At 45.4% G+C, this 22689-nt stretch overlaps 1 protein-coding gene across 1 annotated transcript in view; it reads right to left on the reverse strand.

Moving 5' to 3' along the window:
• The window catches only part of RAB20 (RAB20, member RAS oncogene family), a 44326-nt gene extending 41717 nt beyond the window's left edge, over nucleotides 1–2609 (reverse strand). Inside the window, exon 1 of the mRNA XM_054013230.1 lies at nucleotides 2262–2609. Coding sequence (XP_053869205.1) covers nucleotides 2262–2430 — 169 coding nt within the window. The 5' untranslated portion in view covers nucleotides 2431–2609. The remainder of the gene's footprint in view (nucleotides 1–2261) is intronic.
• Nucleotides 2610–22689: the final 20080 nt, after the last annotated feature.

Genomic DNA, 22689 nt, shown 5'->3' on the forward strand with positions numbered 1-22689 from the left:
ATTCGCGTAGCTGAATTTGCGTATCTTAAATCGACACCCCCCTCCCCCCCGTAGTGAGGATGTAGCCCTAGTATTTCTTCTGTTGAAACAAATTCCACCTATCAATTACCTGCATTTACATGGGTCTGTCACAGCAGAGACAATCAGCTATCCCCAAAACCACATACTCCCCACTACCACATTAAGAAAATCAGTTCGGTAACTGGCGCTTAAGTTTCGTAAGGTTTCTTGGGGGGGAGAAAAGGCGGGGAAGAAGAGCAAACTCCAGAAAGGAGAGATAAGGAGCTTGAAATACAGGCAGCTATTGGTATGGAAATAATCTTCGTTTAACTGCGTTTTGCTCCATAAAATTAGAAACACAAATGTAGAAAACAAATAAATCAACGTTTGATCACTTATCCAAATAAATATTTTTCCTTAAGAAATTTCAGTAGTTTCTTCTCCACACACAGTTCAGCAAAAGCCACTTTAGATGGACTGGATGAAATAATTAAGTCTATGTCAACTAAACAGTATATTTATTGCAGTGGTATTGATGAAACATGCGGAAAGTCATTAGACTTTCCTGTTAATGCCTAAGCATCACCAGATGGAAACCAGGGTATTGCATGCTATTGTAGTTCTCCATTTTGGCAAAGTTTTACAAGCAAGAACAGTACTAGAGGTTTCGTTTTTTTTTTTCTCCTTGGACACTATTCAGTTAAATATAAAACCTTGGTCTTGCTTCAGTGATGATATTGTGAGAAGTTCTTGAATCCTGAACAAGTTGTTCTAAAGAATGATTCAATATTAAACATACAAGAATGTTCACTGAACTTGAGAGCCATTTTTCAAACCAGAGCTCTCTACTATTATCCGTAGGGTGCATATATCTGACCTGGAAAGCATGCTGCAGAACATAAAAATTTGCTCCACCTTCTAACTAGCCATGAGTATTTTAATGTCTTTGTAATTTTTACGGTGGATGGATAAGTGTGTGGCACTGGCCTTTCAGGAAAAAAGTGTTCTGACCACTACTATAAGCTAGACAAAAGTGAGGAGATGGGGCATATTCACCACCCTCTCTAATTTTCATCTAAATTTTGTAAAAAAAAGTGCCCAAAATATCAGTGACCTTACAAATGCATATAAGTCAATCATAAATACATCTCATTTTAGACTTACTACTTATTTTAAGTTTTTATATTACATTACACTAAACACGGGAACAGAATGCACACATCGCACACATCAGTTCCTCTCCCCACTGTTGTGCCCGCATTTGGAGTCTTGGAACTTAGCGGAGAATAATTACTAGACCAGGGGCTCTCAAACTTCATTGCATCACGACCCCCTTCGGGCAACAAAAATTACTGCATGACCACAGGAAGGGGGACCGAAACCTGAGCCTGCCAGAGCCCTGCTGCCCCAGGTGGGGGAGACGGGACAAAGCCAAACCCAAGCCCCGCTGCCCTTGGTGGAGGCACCAAAGTTGAAGCCCAAGGGCTTCAGCCCCAAAGTGGGGGGTCCTGGAATTGGAGCCCCGCTGCCCAGGGCTGAAGCCCTTGGGCTTTAGCCCCAGGTGGTGGGGTTCGGGCTTAGACCTGGCAAGTCTAACGCCAACCCTGGTGACCTCATTAAAATGGGGTTGTAACCCACTTTGGGACCCCGACTCACAGTTTGAGAACCGCTATACTAGACTGTGTTACAGTGTGGAGTACATGTTCCCCCCCCTCCCTTTTAATGTGGTTTTTAAAGTTACAACAACATAGCAAGTACAACAGCTACTCATGCCACTAAGACATCGACCCATTTACTTAAGGGCATGAAAAAGTTCCCCCTCTGAGACATGATACTGTACATCATGTGACAGCCACTTAAAAACCTGAGCCAAGCTCAACGGTGTGGGAGCAGTCGGTTAGCCTGCAAATACTGACCACAGACAGACTTTAACGCAGCTGCTCTCCCATTCCACAGGGCGCTCTGCAGAAACACAGCCGACCAGCACCAACACCCAATCTCCACGACACCCCGGCTTTTTGTCCCTGGACGCAGCCTCCGGAGCTGAGCTAACTCCGGGCTACACACACTGTGCTACTCTCCAGTCGCCCGGGCCGCCGTTAGTCCATGCGCCAAAAAAGGGGGGGGAAACTCACTTTTCCGTTTGGTTCACACAACAGAATGCAACAGCCCGGAGTCGCCTGGGTGCCGGGGCTCCCCAGCGCAGCGTAACTCTGCTCAGGACCCCGCGGCCGTCTCTGCCCCGCAGAAAGGGGGGTTACCTGCAGTGTCCCAGATGGAGATGTTGTAGGGCCCCCACTGTTTGAGGTAGAAGGCGCCCCCGACCGTGCTGATCGTGTCCTGGAAGCGCCTCTCCATGTAGCGGTGCAGCAGGGAGGTCTTGCCCACGTTCATGTCCCCCAGCAGCACCACCTTCCCGTCGGGCTTCATCCTGCGGGGAGCCTGCGCCGCGCACTGCCCGGAGCTCAGCAGCCTCGGCTCTGCGCCCGCATCCCGGGCCGCCCCTTCCCCCGCTCCGAGCTACTGCGGGCAGCTGGGCGCCTGGCTTGTCTCTGCCTGGCCGAGCGGAGCCGCGAGCGAGGGGGCGGGCTCGCCCCGCCCGGGCAGCTGAAAGTTGAGAAGCTCCTACCCCCGACAGGCTCCAGGCAGGACGGAAGAGGAAGCCAGGAGGAGCCGGAGCCAGGATCCAGCCTAGCCGGCCACGTGGGGCTTCCAGCAGCCCAAACTCAGCTCCTCCTCCAGTTCTGCTGCCGCCGCGGCCCCTCGGCTACCCCGCCACGGTGGCTGCAGTAGGAGCCTCTGACGCTGAAACCAAGCAGGGAGCAATACCCAGCGGCAATACGTGGAGTCTAGTTCAGATTCCAGCCCCCTTCTCTTCCCATCTAGGTAGAGCTCTGTATTTCGCTCGTCACTATGCCTTGGGATGTTCACCCTAGAAAGACCCATGAAGAAGTTGACAATTCTGTGCTCAGGCCAGAGTTTGGATGGTGGGCAGTAAATAAGGCCACACGTTGAATAATGAGCATAAAAAGAAATATCGATTAGCTACTCAGTAAGCACCACTGGCTGTCTTGTGTGCTGAGCTGAGGCAGGGGTAGAAAAAATAATATGGGGATATTTAATTAAATAAGATCTGTCCCTCAGGTTTTCAGAGGCTTTACACACGTTAAGTCATTAAATAATAAAGGATAAAATTAGAAATGGAGAGGGGAGGGGAGGTAACAGGTAACCTACTTCAGAGCTTTTGTGCTCACGCAACTGAGGAACTTTTTCCTTTCATTCATGCTCTGAATTCAAAGGCCACCAGACTCCAGCTAGCAAAGTGGAAATCTGGCTAACCCTATCCAAATTCCTCCTCCTTTTGTTCCTCTACAGTGTGGAAACTAAAGACAAGAGAGTTAGCTTGAATTAGGAATATCCAGGAGGAGTTGTGGGTATCAGTTTAAGAGGCACCTTCCACCTTATTTAAGGCCTTGTCTACACTACGAGAGTAGTTCGATTTTACTTAAATCGAATTTTTGGAATCGATATTGCAAAGTCGAACGTGTGTGTCCACACTAAGGACAGTAATTCGACTTTGTGAGTCCACACTAACGGGGAAAGCGTCGACATTGGAAGTGGTGCACTGTGGTCAGCTATCCCACAGTTCCCGGAGTCCCCGCTGCCCATTGGAATTCTGGGTGGAGCCGCAAATGCCTTCTGGGTAAAAAAAAGGTGTCCAGGGTGCTTTTGGGTAACTGTCGTCATCCGTCCATCACTCCCGCCCTCCCTCCCTGAAAGCGCCGGCGGGAAATCAGTTCGCGCACTTTTCTAGTCAGTGACAGCGCGGACGCCACAGCACTGCGAGCATGGAGCCTGCTGCAACCATCACTGCAGTTGTGGCCGCTCTCAACGCCTCGCAACTTATCATACACCTTTCCCTGAGGCAGATGCAGAAAAGTCAGGCGAGGAGGCTACGTCAACGCGGTGATGGCCTGAAGTCTGAGAGTAGCACAGACCTCTCAGAAAGCAGGGGACCCAGCGCCGAGAACATCACGGTGGCAATGGGTCATGTTGATGCCGTGGAAAGGAGATTCTGGGCACGGGAAACAAGCACTGAGTGGTGGGACCGCATAGTGCTGCAGGTCTGGGATGAATCCCAGTGGCTGCGAAACTTTCGCATGCGGAAGGGAACTTTCCTGGAACTTTGTGAGTTGCTGTCCCCTGCCCTGAAGCGCAATGACACCCGGATGCGAGCAGCCCTGACTGTCCAGAAGCGAGTGGCCATAGCCCTGTGGAAGCTTGCAACGCCAGACAGCTACCGGTCAGTCGCGAACCAGTTTGGGGTGGGCAAATCTACCGTGGGGGTTGTTGTGATGCAAGTAGCCAAGGCAATCGTTGATGTACTGCTGCCAAAGGTAGTGACCCTGGGAAACGTGGAGGCGATCATAGATGGCTTCGCAGCGATGGGATTCCCAAACTGCGGTGGGGCCATAGATGGAACTCACATCCCTATCCTGGCACCGGAACACCAGGCCAGCCAGTACATTAACAGAAAGGGCTACTTTTCCATGGTGCTGCAAGCACTGGTGGACCACAGGGGACGTTTTACCAACATCTACGTGGGATGGCCGGGCAAGGTTCATGACGCTCGTGTTTTCAGGAACTCTGGTCTGTTTAGACGGCTGCAGCAAGGTATTTACTTCCCGGACCACAAAATAACTCTTGGGGATGTGGAGATGCCTATAGTCATCCTCGGGGACCCAGCCTACCCGCTAATGCCCTGGCTCATGAAGCCCTATACTGGCGCCCTGGACACTGAAAAAGAACTCTTCAACTACCGGCTGAGCAAGTGCAGAATGGTGGTGGAGTGTGCTTTTGGCCGTCTCAAGGGGAGATGGAGAAGCTTACTGACTCGCTGTGATCTCAGCGAAACCAATATCCCCATTGTTATTGCAGCTTGCTGTGTGCTCCACAATCTCTGTGAGAGCAAGGGGGAGACCTTTATGGCGGGGTGGGAGGTTGAGGAAAATAGCCTGGCTGCTGATTACTCACAGCCAGACAGCCGGGCGATTAGAAGAGACCAGCGGGAAGCGCTGTGCATCCGGGAGGCTTTGAAAGCAAAGTTCCTGAGTGAGCAGGGTAACCTGTGACTTTAAAGTTTGTGTATTGAGAAGCTAAACCTGCCCCCATTTCTTTGCCCAGTTAATGTTGACTATCCTATCCAGTTACATACCCCCTTCACCCCACTTCCAACACACATTTCAAAATAAAAATAGTTCTACTTTGTTAAAGCACACCGTTTTCTTTAATACTGTATTCGCGGGAATTTTTTAAAACTGGGACGCAGACTGTGGTGCGGAGCGGGTGTACTGTAGTGGCGCGAATGCAGCTTCTAAACTCAAGGATTGACAGGCTCCGCTGCGGTGGGATGGTTGTTTCAACGGAGCCTGTCACCCCTCCTGATAGGGACTGTGTGTATGGGGGGGTCTATGTGACTTTGTGGCAGGGGGAGGACGGTTACAGATCCCCTGCTGTGTGGCTCTGTGATCCTGCCTAAGGACCGCCGCTTAAGATCTGTAACTGCCCTCCCCTGCCACAAAGTCACAGAGCAACCCACCCCCCACCACATAACATGAAAACAACCTCCCAGACTAACCAGGGTAACTAGTCACTGCATCACTGCACTATGTATGTGCCCTGCTGCTGTGCCTGCCCCCGACTATATACCCTGCCAAAGGTGACTGTCCTGTCGAATTACCAACCCCCTATCCCCCCCTCCTGCAAAAGAACATGATGGAAACAGTAGTTAACAGAAACGTATTTTTTATTATCAACCAAACATGGAACTGGGAAAGTGAAACTTGGACGGGGGCTTGTGTCAGGCGGGAAGGAAAGAACTTGTCAAATTTTGGGGAATGAGAGCCTTCTGCTGCTCGAGCTCTCTGCAGGGGTGGAGTGAGAGTTAGCAGGGACTCTGCCGCCTCTCCTTCTGTGCACTTTGGGTGAGGGGAGTATGGGACTTGGTGGCGGGGGAGGGCGGTTAGAGATGGACTGCAGCGGGGCTCTGTCCTCCTGCCTCCGTTCCTGCAGAACATCCACAAGGCGCCGGAGCGTGTCCGTTTGCTCCCTCATTAGTCCAAGCAGGGTTTGAGTCGCCTGCTGGTCTTCCTGACGCCACCTCTCCTCCCGATCCATGTTGGCTTGGTGCATTCGGGTCAAGTTCTCCCGCCACTGGGTCTGCTGTGCTGCCTGGGCTCTGGAGCAGGCTATAAGCTCCGAGAACATGTCCTCCCGTGTCCTCTTCTTCTTATGCCTAATCCGCGCTAGCCTCTGGGAGTGTGATGACAGGCTAGGTTGTGAGACAGTCGCAGATGGGGCTGTGGGAATGGGAAAAAGGGAGTGAATTCCTCAGAAAGATAAATGTAGTTGTGAACAAAGAACATAGTCTTTCTCTGTTAACAAGACCATGCACAGCACCTCTCACATGCGCACTCAGCACAAGGTCGAATTCTCGGCCTTCGCATTCAGTGCCTGGGGTCTTGCACAGCACATTTGAGAACCGTGTCAGGACAACGGAATTTCTGTTGCAGGCAGACATGGTAAGCCGTAGACTTGTGGCAGCTTAAAACTTTAATATTAGCAATGGCCTCATTTCACATTGAAATCAATGTCAGTCCCTGCTGCCAGCAATTCGGCAAGCAGGAAGTCTGCTCCTGTCCCACACCCTCGCGGCTGTCCCCGGGAACGATCCCTTTCGGCTGCCCCTCTCCCGCCTCCACCGCGTGGCTGCAAACCAGCGGTTACAGTTCTGTAAAGGAACGGCAAAGCAGTCCCAACACTAACATTCCCCTACCTCATTCAAAGCAGGTCATCATGAGCGACATCACCCTCATGAGGATCTCTGACAGCGAGAAAGAGAGAATGCTCCGGGAAAGCCTGCAAAGACCAGGGCCGTATGCCGCCATGCTGTGCAGAGCAATGATTCCAGAGTACTTGATAGTCTCGTGGCGTGGCAACGTGTCCTACTACGGAGGACCCAATAAGGCCGCTCTCCCCAAGAACCTAATGCAGCGGATTTCCAATTACCTCCAGGAGAGCTTCCTCGAGATGTCACAGGAGGATTTCTGCTCCATCCCCGGACATATAGACCGCATTTTACTGTAGCTGCTGTAGCAGTGACTAACCAGTAGAGCGGCTTGGGCAGGACAATCATGCAAAACCGGACATTGCTAGATTTTTTTTCAATAGTTGCACTGCCCATGACTGAACCGTTAAGCTAATCAAACTAATCATGAGAAACCCATTTTTTAAATTGTTAATATTCCTGTTCTGTTACAAATAAATGTTTAGATTTTTACAACACTTACTGGCTGATCCTTCCCCAGATTCTGTGTCCGGGGTAACGGCTGGGGAGGGTTGGTAGGGGATCTCTGTAAGGGTGATGAAGAGATCCTGGCTGTCGGGGAAATCAGCGTTGTGAGCGCTGTCGACTGCCTCGTCCTCCTCATCTCCTTCCTCATCTTCCCCGTCCGCTAACATGTCCGAGGATCCAGCCGTGGACACTATCCCATCCTCAGAGTCCACGGTCACTGGTGGGGTAGTGGTGGCGGCCGCACCGAGGATGGAATGCAGTGCCTCGTAGAAACGGGATGTCTGGGGATGGGATCCGGAGCGTCCGTTTGCCTCTTTGGTCTTCTGGTAGCCTTGTCTCAGCTCCTTGATTTTCACGCGGCACTGCGTTACATCCCGGCTGTATCCTCTCTCTGCCATGTCTTTAGAGATCTTCTCGTAGATCTTTGCATTCCGTCTTTTGGATCGCAGCTCGGAAAGCACGGACTCATCGCCCCACACAGCGATGAGATCCAAGACTTCCCGATCAGTCCATGCTGGGGCCCTCTTTCTATTCTGAGATTGCACGGCCATCACTGCTGGAGAGCTCTGCATCGTTGCCAGTGCTGCTGAGCTCGCCACGATGTCCAGACAGGAAATGAGATTCAAACTGGCCAGACAGGAAAAGGAATTCAAATTCAAATTTTCCCGGGGCTTTTCCTGTGTGGCAGTTCAGAGCATCCGAGCTCGTACTGCTGTCCAGAGCGTCAACAGAGTGGTGCACTGTGGGATAGCTCCCGGAGCTATTAGCGTCGATTTCCATCCACACCTAGCGTAATTCGACATGGCCATGTCGAATTTAGCGCTACTCCCCTCGTCGGGGAGGAGTACAGAAGTCGAATTAAAGAGACCTCTATGTCGAACTAAATACCTTTGCGGTGTGGACGGGTGCAGGGTTAATTCGATGTAACGGCGCTAACTTCGACATAAACGCCTAGTGTAGACCAGGCCTAAGTGATAGATTTTTGTATTACTCTTAGATGGGCCTCCAAGTAGCAAATTTTAAATTTTCAGAGCCATGTAGCCAGATCTCAGCTGGTGTAAATTGGCTTAGCACCATTTAAATTAGTGGAGTTACATTACACTAATTTACCCAAGGCTCTGGCTCATCATCTTTGATGATCTCTCTTGCAGTCCTGGGGTTAAGCTATTTCAAAAGCACATTTCAAAAGATCATAAATATTTTCTTGAATCTTAGGGTGTTTGGTTTTATTAAAATTGGGGGGAAGCAACAATATTTTTTAAAGGTAACTTGCTAGTTGCTAATTTCTTTCTCTCCCTAACATAAGTGAAAACAGCAACCTCTTTAATAGCAAGGGATCCCACGTACACAGTCACATGTTTCTTGTTGAAATTGCTAGCATTCTTCTAGCTAGAAGATTAGATTTCACATTTACAGAAAGTTTTGACTTTTCACTTACCTTTCCTATTAAAAAGGAAATAGTTCTGTGGCTGGTTGTTGTTTTTTTAATCACTACCAAGGAACTTTGCTTATGCTGCCCCCAGACTCTTAGTCTTGCAGTTCCTCCCCACCCCCCGAGATACATTAGCTACATCCCTAATACTGAAGATCTGAAGACATTTGTCCCTCGGACATATCAATTCCTAAGGAAGAGGGTGGGTGGGCTAAAGAACTTTAAAAACTTATTCAGGAGGTCCTTAATGTGGAATGTGACTCAAGGCTGTGTGTGAAATATGCAATGGATTTTTGTTTTCATTTTGATTATTATGAAGCTGGGGTTTGCTATGAAGAAAATAACCTTCCCGCCTGGTTCCCATTTCCTGCCCAGATTCTGTCAGCTCCAGTCTTTGGAAAGGGTAATTCACTGAATCAAAGTGCTTTTTCCAAGCAGCATAATGTGGTTGCTTTTTGTCTGTTAGCCCCAAGGTGAAAATGTGGGAAGAATGGAATCAGAGATTTTTTTTTTTTAATCAACCTACAAGGAAAGTATGCAAGGCAGCATGCTATTAATGTTGTATTAGTGATGGATTAACAGGAATCTGCCAGCTAGTCAGAATACACAATGGCAAACTAATGAGTTGTTTGGAAGCTATCTTTTGTACTTCTTATATCTGAAATAATGAAATAAGCAATGATTCAGGCTGAGACAGGAACTTTAATACTTCGTTAGGATTCTATGGCTTCATTCTGCATGATCTGGATTCTTTCAGAAAGACATAGGGTCTGTCTGCACAAGGAAATGACCCACAGCTGCCTGGTTGTCAGCAGTATGATCCCCTCTGAACATGGTTCAGCTGCTAGTGTGGACATGACAAAACTATTTCCAGTGTTAATACACAGAAACACCAGTCAGAACTGGTGGAACAGGGTCTCAATTGCGCTTTCCATAATAGTGCTTAGAACGGTTTTGTCCCATCTCCACTAGCAGTTGAACCATTTTCAACAACTCTGGAGCTGCACACTGATTTACACAGCTGAGGCCCTGCAATTCTCATGTTGCTTGCAGGAGAACTGAACTGTTTGTGGCAGGGCTTCAGAGCTGTGCTCTGGCTCTGCTCCAGCACCAGGCAAAAACCTGCAGCTCCACTGCTCTGAAGCTGCTCCTCGGGACCGCGCTTCAGCTCCGGGCTGTGCTCAAAAGCCCTGGTTTGTGGGTCTTTTGACTTCTGGAAAATGCATTTGGATATAGAGCACCTTCCTCCCAAACTTGCCCATATATAAGGGGACTGTTGGCTCTTACTTAGTGGAGTTTTTTGGTTGGCCATTTCCCAGTACCAAAAGAAAGGGGAAGGATTGATGAGAAATCAGGACCCTGAGATTGACAGTCCCCAGGAGCAATGGGGAGAGGCCAAAGCTCCAGGTCAGCCTGATTGATAGGGCAGGCGGCAGGGTGGATTTGATTTAAATCATGATTTAAATCACTAAGTCAGTAAGACTCGATTTAATCATGGATTTCTACATAAAAGTGTATTCTTGTTGGTTGTTATAACCTTAATACATATTCTCCACAACTCAGAGATAGATGTAGGTTTCATTTTTAGAAGGTACACACTATACATTTTTAAAGTGATTTATTTTGAAAACTTTTCAGATTAGTTTTACAGCTATATCACAAAATGAATGATTGTTTGGTTATTTCATTTACCAAAGGTAATTGAAGCAGATATTTATGAAGTCATTGGGAGGTGAACTATCTCCAATTCAACAGCTTAATCATTAATATTTGGAGGATTTTCTTGCCATGCTGTATTAGGAGGAGAACATCACCAGACAGACATTTAAATTGTTTTATTTAACAAAACCAAAACGTTATGTATTCTGGATTTTTTTCTTCAACAGCAAACATATAATATTTTAACAAAACAAGTGTATGAATTTTTGAATTTAGCTAAACATTAAAGTTTTTAAAATCAGGTTTGTTTTTGTTAACTAAAATAGTTAAATGAAACTAACTCAGTTGTCTTAACCTTCATTTTCCTGTTTGTTCATAATCTGGAAAAGAAAAACAAGCTTTCCTGCTTTTTCAGGTCTCAAACATTTTCTCAATTTGGAATGAAAATGAAAGGAAGAAAATATTCCTTCTACACCGGCAGAAGAAGCTACTGCTGTTAAAAGTGAGATAATCACTTCATAGAATCATAGAATATTAGGGTTTGAAGAGACTTCAGGACGTCATCTAGCCCAATCCCCTGCTCAAAGCAGGACCAACACCAGCTAAATCATCCCAGCCAGGGCTTTGTCAAGCTGGGCCTTAAAAACCTCTAAGGATGGAGATTCCACCACCTCCCTAGGTAACCCATTCCAGTACTTCACCACCCTCCTAGTGAAATAGTGTTTCCTAATATCCAACCTAGACCTCCCTCACTGCAATTTGAGACCATTGCTCCTTGTTCTGTCATCTGCCACCACTGAGAACAGCCTAGCTCCATCCTCTTTGGAACCCCCCCTTCAGGTAGTTGAAGGCTGCTATCAAATCTCCCCTCACTCTTCTGCAGACCAAATAACCCCAATTCCCTCAGCCTCTCCTCATAAGTCATGTGCCCCAGCCCCCTAATCATTTTGGTTGTCCTCCGCTGGACTCTCTTCAATTTGTCCACATCCTTTCTGTAGTGGGGGGCGCAAAACTGGACGCAATACTCCAGATGTGGCCTCACCAGTGCCGAATAGAGGGGAATAATCACTTCCCTCGATCTACTGGCAATGCTCCTACTAATGCAGCCCAATATGCCGTTAGCCTTCTTGGCGACAAGGGCACATCGTTAACTCATATTCAGCTTCTTGTCCACTGTAATCCCCAGGTCCTTTTCTGCAGAACTGCTACTTAGCCAATCGGTCCCCAGCCTGTAGCGGTGCATGGGATTCTTCCTTCCTAAATGCAGGACTCTACACTTGTCCTTGTTGAACCTCATCAGATTTCTTTTGGCCTAATCCCCCAATTTGTCTAGGTCACTCTGGACCCTATCCCTACCCTCCAGCATATCTACCTCTCCCCCCAGCTTAGTGTCATCTGCGAACTTGCTGAGAGTGCAATTCATCCCATCATCCAGATCATTAATAAAGATGTTGAACAAAACCGGCCCCAGGACCAAACCCAGGGGCACTCTGCTTGATTACTGGTTGCCAATTAGACATCGAGCCATTGATCTCTACCCATTGAGCCCAACAATCTAGCCAGCTTTCTATCCACCTTATAGTCCAACAATCTATCCACCTTATAGTCTATCCTAACAGTCCACCTAGCATATATTGTCCAACAGTTTATCCACCTTACAGTCAAGTCTCTGAATCCAAGTGCTTAAGTGACTTCCACCAGTTCACTAGTGTAACTTTCTTTAAAACATCATCAGCAAACATATATTTCTTGAATGGTTCTTATTCCCAAACTGGGTCTCTTTTACAACCTGCTGCCATTATAGGTTTTCCCTTCTAGTGAGAATGGTATGGTAGATCTCAAATCGATGAAGGCTACACTCAGAAAGACCTCAATATTTGTGGAATATGCTGCTCAAACAGTTTTGCTTTTGTTTCTACTGCCTGTCCCTCTCTTCTCACATTTATCTCCAGACTTCTTATTGTCCAGATCTATTCTGCCCCCAACAGTCTTCTGTTCATTGAACTTTTTGAAACTTCGCACTTTTAGAGAGAGGTAAGAGATTGACTCTTTGTATACAAATTTGCAGAGGGACAACAGGGTTGAGGTCTGTTATTTCTCACCTCTATATATTATTTATTTATTTAAAAACATTTTTGCTGTTAACAAGCATGTTATCCCTGGAGACACAATCCACAGATTGAGAACTGCATCTTCTAGACTGAACACGGAGTCCCATTGGGTAGGTAGCCCCTGAGCTAGGGACATCGAGGGGACCCCCAGGCAGCGAGCCCAGGTCAGGGAGATGCCACCAGCCAAGAGGCCTTGCAGGCCAGACTTGGAGAGGGATCGTAACCCCAGCCGATGGGGAGGGGAGGGGGGCTGACACTGGAAGAAGTATCCTGCTCCCTGGAGCCTAAGAGCACGTGGCCACTGCCAGAGCAAGTGTCTGACCCGCTGCATCCCTGGAGCACAGCCAGGGCTTGGGCTTGAGACCAAGGATGTGTGAGGAAAAGACTGAACTTTCCTTATATTCCAGAGATGGCGATTTGTGGTTCACCCATGTCCACAGAGCGGGGTTGTTTGTTTTCCTTTAACCTTTCCCATTTTTCCTTATTTTTTTTAATTAGTTGCTGTTTAATAAATCGTATTTGCTTTGAACTATATGCAACGATCAGTGGGTCAGGGAATCACCCAGAGCAGAGAGAGTACCCCTGTCCTAAGTGACCACAACAAAATTGGGGGGTCAAACCCCCAGGAATCTTGGGCCCAGCCTTTTGGGTATTACAAGGACTCTGCCACACAGGAGAGTGGAAGGGGAGCCCTCAAGGTCAGGCAGGCTTCTGGGTAAAGGAAGCGGGAATGAGGACTCAGATCCTTTCCTTAGCCAACTCTACCGGGTTAGTGCATAATCCAGGAAAGTTCCCCACGATAGTTCCCCATCATAGAATATCAGGGTTGGAAGGGACCTCAGGAGGTCATCTAGTCCAACCCCCTGCTCAAAGCAGCACCAATCCCCAACTAAATCATCCCAGCCAGGGCTTTGTCAAGCCTGACCTTAAAAACCTCTAAGGAAGGAGATTCCGCCACCTCCCTAGGTAACCCATTCCAGTGCTTCACCACCCTCCTAGTGAAAAAGTTTTTCCTAATATCCAACCTAAACCTCTCCCACTGCAACTTGAGACCATTGCTCCTTGTTCTGTCAAGGAACAAGGATCATTCCCCTGGTTACACAAAGCTCATTACTAGGGCTCCGTGTCTGACACAGAGGTCGTGGAAAGTCACGGAATCCGTGACTTTCCGCGACCTCCGTGACTTCTGCAGGGGCCAGTGTGGCTGACCCCAGGGCCGCCCAAGTAGCTGACTTCGGGGCCAGCTGCTCAGGTGGCCCCCGGGACAACCACACCAACCGCTGCTCCAGCAGCCCCTGGCAGCAGTCCCGGGACAGTCAGAGCAGCCACAGTCCGCAGCCCCCAGGCCAGCAGTGGCCTTCGGGCGGCCAGGCGGCCGGCCGGAGCAGCCGTGGTCCGCAGCCCCAGGCAGAGGACCCCACCCAGCTGACTGGAGCAGCCGTGGTTCATGGCCCCAGGCAACGGTCCCCTCCCAGCTGGCTGGCCAGAGCAGGCGCAGCCCCAGACAGCTGTCCCTGACCAGTTGGAACAGCTGCAGTCCATGGCCCCAGGCCGTGGTCCCCGGCCAGCCAGCCAGAGTGCCATGGTCCACACCAGTGGCTGGCCGGCCGGAGCAATCATGGGCCACGGCCACCGGCAGCTGGTTCTGCTGGCCCCAGAACCCTCCCTCCCCCAGCAGTGGCCCCCCAGTGTCTCCCCCGCAGCGCCCCACCCCCAAGATTTAATCATAGGCATTTTTAGTATAAATCATGGACAGGTAACGGTTTATTGCCTGTGACCTGTCCATGACTTTTACTAAAAATACCCTTGACTAAATTGTAGCCTTATTCATTGCTGTCTATGGACAGTAGAACCTTTAATTTGTCTTAGGAGGTCTGTGAAATCTTCATGCCCACCCTAGTATGTAAGTCAGCATTCCTGTGTTACATATTGGGAAACTGAGGTGCAGAGTAGGGAAATAACTGAGCCCAAAGTCACACAGTGAGTCATTGGCACAGCCAGGGGTAAGTGGAACCCAAGAGTACTGTATTGCTATTATTTTGTAACCTTTCACTCTTTCATTCTTCTCTCACACTTCCTTTCTTTGCTGTGTCTTAATCTCTTTTGCTTCCTTTCTTTCTCTGTCATCCCCTTATTCCCCAATTTTTCTCTCTTCAGATCACTGAGGTCTGCATGGATCAATGCTTGTTAACCTGTACAGTAACTCTCACACTTTTTCAGATTTCTTCCTTCCGTCTCCTTTTTTTTGCTAAATAATGACAAATCATTTTGGACCAGATTGTAATTGTACCTGTTCCCCTTTAAAATATACCACCCACTGTTAGTTTCGTACATACTGAATGAATCCTCTTTGTGTTGACTTTATTCAAACCACAGTATACAATATACAGTTGTATATCATTGAAGTGACAGGCTATTTGCAGACAGGTAAGAAAACAAAGGTGCCTTCCCCAAGGATCCTGACTCTGAGATCTTGAATCTGTAAAGGGGTCCTATTCACTTACTGCCTATATAATGAAAAGTACTGAAAAGTATGAGTCATGAGTCCCAACTAACTGATGTCTCTGCTGTTAAATCATGGCTGCTAAGTGGAGTGAAACCAATGTGTTTTGGGGGTTTTTGTGAGAATATTTTTTGCAGATTAGTGAGATTCTGCTGCACATGGAGATCTTTTTATCTACTGCTGAAATGCAGATGCCTCTGGGGTAGGATAGTGCAGCTGTTTAACACAGACTTTTTACAATGCTGCTCAGAAGTTAGAGCAGAAAGTGGTTGGAATACCATAGCCATTTGAAACCGCAATGGGGATTTTATGTTTTGTGTTAACAAACAAAGTAAAATATAATAGGAGATATCACTATGATACTATGCCTTTGATATCCATGTTGGGTGGAGAGATCACATGCAGCCAAGTAGTTAAATGCTGTATCTGCAACAAGCTTCTGTGGTTGTGTGAAACTGATACCTGTATCTCAGCGCTTCTGACCATGTATTTCAACCTGACACAGCAATTCAGGCAGATCAGGGAGAAGTGACATCAACAAATTTTTAGTGACAGTGAATAGTCCCCATTACTCAGCTCTTTAGATGTTTCTCATGCATCATGCCAACCACAGCCTTGGCACTATGAAATTAGATTGTAGGTCCCTCTAATCCAATATCCAGTTCAGCTGGACCTTGATACTAGCACTACAGGCTGATTCAGGCAGTATAAATTACTTTATACCCTCCATCCCCTACTGTCATTTAAAAGCATTCTCACTCCTCTGTGATCATCAACCATTAACTATGGAGTAGGTTTGGGAAGGGATGGCTGGCTATATATGAGGATGGTTGTGAGGTCACACAACAGTGGAGGTAAGTGGTAACCATGGGGAAAAGGAAGTCCCCCACAAAAACATTAATGTGTGGTAGCATTGCTCAGGTAAACAAAAGACTTGATCCTGTGAAGTGTTAAGTACCTTCAGTTCCTGTTGACTTCAGGAAATCAGGTTCATCATGCACAGCACAGTGTGTTTGCCCTTCTCTTCTCTATGCCCAGCACCTCAGGATGCTGTGTAACAAAATAAGGACCATTCAAATAATTACAGAGCTCATCTGAAAAAACTCTGGAAGACAACAAGAGCCTGTAAATTGCTATTGGATGTAGAAACCCAAGGAACTAAGCTGTTATAATACAGAGTTTCCCAAGGTCATGAGTGACCTGTATCTGGGGAGAGGAGTTACACAGTAGTGATCAGGGCCCAAGAAATGTCAGATATGAGTTGGTTTACAAGGGGAGTGTATCTTGGCTTCTTTACCATAAGGATAATCAGTGCATATGATCTATGCACACATCGGATTGCTTTTTTTAGGGTTTTGCTCAGTCCCATCAATATGGCCTTTGCACACACTACTTTATTGATGTACGATTGCACATGATTTAGTTGGGGATTGGTCCTGCGTTGAGCAGGGGGTTGGACTAGATGACCTCCTGAGGTCCCTTCCAATCCTGATATTCTATGATTCTATGATAATAGTATCAGTGTCGATCTTACATTTATATAGAGCACCTTTCATCTGCCATGTGGCCAACCCAAAGTGCTCAAAAATCATAAGATTAGCTTAAAAATCATGATTTTTAAAATAATAAATGTTAGGTTCTTTATATTTGCCTTCTGGTTTCAAAATCTGAATCTTTAGGGTATACTTCTGCACCTTTGTTACATTTTCAAACTTTTTTTCACTACCACGAAGGATACAAGTTTACTTTTTTTCTTTTTAATGAAAGCTGAGACTCTCACAAAATCACTTGACTCCAGGAGCTGGGGCTTTAAGAAAAACAACAAATATTGTGAGAATTGGCAACCTTGCAACTGGAGGGCTCCCAAAGCACTTCAGAATTTCACTGTTGAATCTTTAACATGTAAACCCCTTCACCAGTTCATTTCCAAACAAGTCTCCGCAAATGTCCTGTCTCTCTTTGCATAGCAATTGACTTTTTGGTCAAAGGTGGAGACTGTAGCCTATAAAGATGATGTTTGCTTATGTTATTTAGAAATGTGTTGTAATGTAAGTAGGCCCAAAAATCTAATTCCTAAAAATAGGCTTGACAATAGTCAAATGAGGCCTGGTAAAGTGAGACAGCTCAGAGGCAAGTTAGAGAGATAAGTGAGGACATAAATCCCAGGTCATATTGTAAACCTGTTTTGGTCCTAACTGTTTTTTACAATTGTTTTAGATATGTTAATGTTTAGGAAAATGTGGTCTGTATTGATAGTTTTTGGCATGATATTTCTGCAGATGTTAATTAAGATGTTTAATCTTAAACAGCCAGTGAAAAAGTAGAAAATATTTAATTATGGTAAAAAAGTGGATTTATTTTTAATTAAGGAGTGTTATTATAAGAGATTATAAAAAGAGTAGCATGCTAATTTTAGATTAGACACGCCCATCCACCATCAAGGAAACATTAGAGAAAGGGTTATACCCACTCTGTTCATTTAGGGACTGATCATCCCTACAAATATCATTTCATCTTAGAATGTGAGTATCAGTACAGTGTGTGATTCTATTGTAATGCCTGATGGCTTAACTAACTATTTTATATTAAATTAAAAAAAATAATTTTATCAGTGTGTCATTCATAGAGGCCAATGGAAAGACACCCATGAATCCAATGGGTGTTGGATCAGGCCCTAAAAACAACAAGGGAGTGATGTCATAAATGGGCTGCTGTCTCAACTCTCTCCCCACAACATACCTGCCCATAGTGTACAAATTGCTCTACTTTTCCTGTTTTATTAAAGTTCTCAGTACTTCCAGCCCCAAGCATTCAAAAATCATGTCAGGCCCCCCAAATCACATGACTGGCTGGAAAAAAATCATAGATTTTATTTAATAAATGTGGAGTTCTTTTTATTGACTTTTGATTCCTGAACCTTTTGGGTATACTCGCTTCACATTTTCACAACTAAGAGGACTAAAAACTTACATTTTTAAGTGAAAGCTGAAATTGTCAGGCATTCTCTTGATTTCAGGAGCTGGGACTATAAGAAATTCAGAGATGTGATCAAATCACAAGAGTTGGTAACACTAGTTCTTATGCTGCATCCATCATTGTGGTATATGAGCGAGTCAGCTCTTTGCTACCTTTTCTAGGCTGATTGCTGTAATTACTACCAAAAAAAGATGTTAAAAGAAAGTATTTAGGCTGCAAAAATGAACCACAGAAGAACAGCTGCATAGAATTTATGGAGCTCTGGGGGTATGGAGCAGTCTACTGACATCAAAGAAATTGCTGGATCAGTGCCTTAATCACTAAAGTAAGCAGATATGACTCAATACACAGAGTAGCAGTTCTGTTAAGTAAGTAGGCAGTGCTGTTGTAAGCCATATGGGTCCCAGGATATTAGAGAGACAAGGTGGGTGGAGTGACCTGAAGAAGAGCTCTATGTAAGCTCAAAATCTTGTCTCTCTCACCAACAGAAGTTGGTCCAATAAAAGATATTGCCTCCCCCACCTTGTCTCTCTAAGGCTATGTCTACACTGCACACCTTACAGTGGCACTGCTGTGCTGCTACAGCTGCATATGCCACTGTAAGGTACGCTGCGTAGCGGCTCTTGGTCAGCCGGAGAAAGCTCTCCCGCTGACACAATAAAACCACCCCCAATGAGTGGTGTCAGGAGAGCGTCTCCCACTGACAAAGTGCTGTCCACACCGGTGCTTTTCATTGGTAAAACTTTTGTCGGTCGGGATTTTTTTCCCACACCCCTGACTGACAAAAGTTTTAACAAAAGTGCAGTGCAAACATAGCCTCAGCAAGGAACTGTGAGCTTTACAGAAATACTCCCCGACCCGCAACTGCAATCACATTTTAGGAGACTGACAAACAACAAAAACAAAGAAATTCATTAGGGCTCTTGCTTCCTCTTTATCTCATCTAGTTTTCATGATATTGAAAGGAATGTCAGATGACTGTGTGTTTGTTAGGTACAATGGGATATGTTAAGGTCCACACAGCTGCCTCCCTTGTGAATTTTCCAGCTTCCATTGGTGTTAAAGATTAAACAATATTTTTGTATGGATGTTCACTGAAGTTCATTGGGTTCTGTGTGGATACAGCAGCCTGCACAGAAGTTGCAGGATTGGCGCCTACACTGCGTTTTATTATTTTTTTACTGCTGTTGGCACTGCAGGACATATTTAATGATATGAGAGTGAGCTAGAGTCTGACCTGGCTCACACATCATCAGGAGAATGGTTAACTAGCGTCCTAATCCTGCAACTGGGGCCATTGTCAGCAAATCTTTGCTCCCATGCGAAGTCCCACGAGCTCTAGTTGCATACAGGAGTTCAACCACGTGAATCTGATTGCAGGTTTGGGGCTTAAGTTCTGATGGCAGAAGCTTCATTGTTGATGTATGAGCCAGAAAGAATACAGCTTGACTTTTAAATCCCAGGTTGAGTTTGCAGCACTGACAGTTAGACAAACCATAATTTTATTTGTAAATTCACTCTGTAAATCATTAAGAGAAAACAGACCTGGAAATCTAAGATGCCATGTTTACAGAGTCATTTTTCAGAGTAGAACTGCACTTTCAAGTAGCCCTGCCCCCCTCCTGAAGTCATTCTTGTCAAAACCTTGAGGAACTTTTTTTTTCCTTTTTTCCAACTTTAAACCTTGCATCAAGGCTCTGGAGCTGCAGCCATCATCCTTCCAGGTGAGGAATTTCCTGTGGAGCCAAGCTTCTCAATATTGTTCCTTATCAACCAGAAAGGTCTCTGCTGAATCACACAGGTTAGCCCTGGGCTAGGAGTAAGAGCTGAAGTCCAGACAGGAATCAAATTGTGGTCTGCAAGTAGCAGTGTGCCTAGACTGGCCACGTTTCAGGTGTTTTTTGCAGGGAGGGAAAATACACTCATATCCCCATTAATTTCTCCTTCATTCCCTCCAACAAATGTTGTCCACGTCTGCAATATGCCAAGCCAGCAGCTGTGTGCCCTCGGCGTTTCAGAACCCTGTAAATGTCAATGATAATTTCCATTTTCAAATAAAAGAAACTTCAGTCCCTTTTCAATTCAAAGATAACTTTAGAACCTTCAAAATGTAAACTGACCACAGTGGCTTACAGTTTATCACAATGCCTTTTTCCTGAAAAATCCAGGGCTATGAATGAGTCTGCCTTTGGACTGTGTCTGCACCAGACAGTGGTGGTCCCTAAACAAGGTGCAGAATTTAATTGTCGAGGTAGAACTGAGTTATTGGAATGAACAAGAGGTAGTGGTGGTGGCTTAATGATGTGTGAGAGGGGGCATAACTAATTTATTGATGAGGGTGAATGATTTAGGGGGGGATTGCAATTGTGCAAACATCAATGAAATAGGCTTGGCTTTTGGGAAGAGGTAGCGGAACTGATACTTTTGACTTAAACTAGTAGGCCTAGTCCTCAGATGAGAAAATATGGTGGAAATTTTTCATGCCTTATTCTAGATTTATCTTCAAAGCAGATACAATGATCCTGTGACTTTAGTATGTTACAGTGGTTTTAGTTCTGCCATACACAAATCTTTATTTTCCCTGAAATGTGGAAGAGAAATTCCTAGTTACTGTCCATATTATATACAGAGTTCTGGAAGATGACAGGGAAGAGAAGGAGTATTTCAGATTTTGAACAACGACTAATCAGTACCACTTTGATTAATTGCCGAAAGAATTTACTAGACAGTCAGCAAAAAACTGTACATACATACACATTAAAAAAAACTGCTAAAAAAACTAAGGTTTATTATACTAATTCCAAGCATAATGTAAGACTAACATCGTTGTATCTGACCTGTTGTGATACTGTGATATATGCAAAGTGTTCTACATGATGATGTTACATTCAGAATTTCCTGTTTTTCTGAGTCTTCCAAATTGCAGCACATTAAACAAAAATGTTCCCACGAACGTATTTCTCATTCTTCCTTTAGAGCAGGGCCGCCCCGGGAGGGGGGGCAAGTGGGGCAATTTGCCCCAGGCCCTGGACCCCACAGTGGCCCCCATGAGACTATAGTATTCTATGGTATTGCAACTTTTTTTTACGGAAGGGGCCCCCCAAAATTGCTTTGTCCTAGGCTCCCTGAATCCTCTGGGCAGCCCTGCTTTAGAGTGCATTTTCAGTTTGAGGATGTAGAAATGCACTGGTAATGAATTTTATAAAATCTCTCTGCTTTGCATTTACCCTTTCTTTCTTAACCAGTTCTTCCACTATTGCTCATGTTTAGTAGTACTTTACTCCACAAGTAGCCATATTGACATCAGTGAGCTATTTACAGAGTAAAGTGCTACTCAGCTTGAGTAAGAATGGCAGAATCTGGCCCTTAAACAGTCCAAAAACCTTCCCCCTGTATCTGTACATATATGATCTTTTTCTAAGATTTTTTCTTTTTTTTAAGTTTAAGGTGAAATCCCACTTTAAAAAAATCTGTTAAGACAAAAGTAGCCAAACATTTACAGCTGATCCCTTGCTGAAACAGGAATTCCACATTTCCCCCCCATTATGATAAAAATATCCTGTATGTAGCTACTCCATGAGAAAATTTGATGCAACTCCAAGTCATGATTGCTCATGCTATTTTTTCATGACAATTTATTTCAGAGTTGCTGTGAAACGGGCTACTTTTTTGACACCATTCCAGGGTGCTGATGCTACTGGGTGTCTTGGAAGCCTGGAAAGATGTCCTGAAAGGAAACCTGTCATGAATGTGTTGCCCTTATTAAAAATAAGTTGCTGAGATAATTGCCTTGGCTACTTCTGCGCTGGCGACAGGGCTGACAAGACTATTTGAAGTTTGTATTCTTTCTTCCATTTGGAATGCAAAGGTGGGGGGTGGGGCGGGGAAACAGGACTCTAAGTTGCTTATCAATTTTTTTTTTCCATTTAGTAATAATTAATAATATTTAGCATTTATGTGGGACTTTACATCTTCAAAGCATTATAAAAAAAATTGAACCAAATTCTGGGCTGACTTACACTCATTCTAACCTCACTGAAGTCAGTGAAATTGCAGAGGATGTAAATCAGTGGTCCAGTGGCTCATTAATCAGTATGAATGGCCATGGACATGAGTGGTAGGCTTATGTCACTCCCATGGAAAGTAGCTGTTAAATAGGATTGCTCTGTAAAGGATTAGCATGGAGAAAGAGAGCACTATGAAAATTGCTCAGGATAATAGGAGGTTTTTCAAATCAATTTGAATGATAAAAGATACATAAAATGCAGGCTTTTCTGTATCTATCTCAGGTAGCGGAATCTGTAGAATTATTAATACTTGTTGCTATTTGATCTAAATCTATAACTTAAAAACATATTCAGCCCTGAAGTAAAGAGTGTATAACCTGATTGACTTCAAACGTGTTTACATCAAGACAGGATTTGATCTGGTATGTTTAAAAGGTAAAAATAATTAACAGTCAAGAACATTTTTGTAGTGTTATTTACTCCTCCTATTTATGAACTAGAGGTCACCAAATAAAATTAATAGGCAGCAGGTTTAAAATAAACAAAAGGAAGTATTTCTTCACACAACGTACAGTCAACCCATGGAACTCTTTGCCAGAGGATGTTGTGAAGGCCAAGACTATAACAGGGTTCAAAAAAGAACTAGA

Source organism: Malaclemys terrapin, chromosome 1 (genome assembly GCF_027887155.1).
Source record: "Malaclemys terrapin pileata isolate rMalTer1 chromosome 1, rMalTer1.hap1, whole genome shotgun sequence".
NCBI classification, from domain to species: Eukaryota; Metazoa; Chordata; order Testudines; family Emydidae; genus Malaclemys; species Malaclemys terrapin.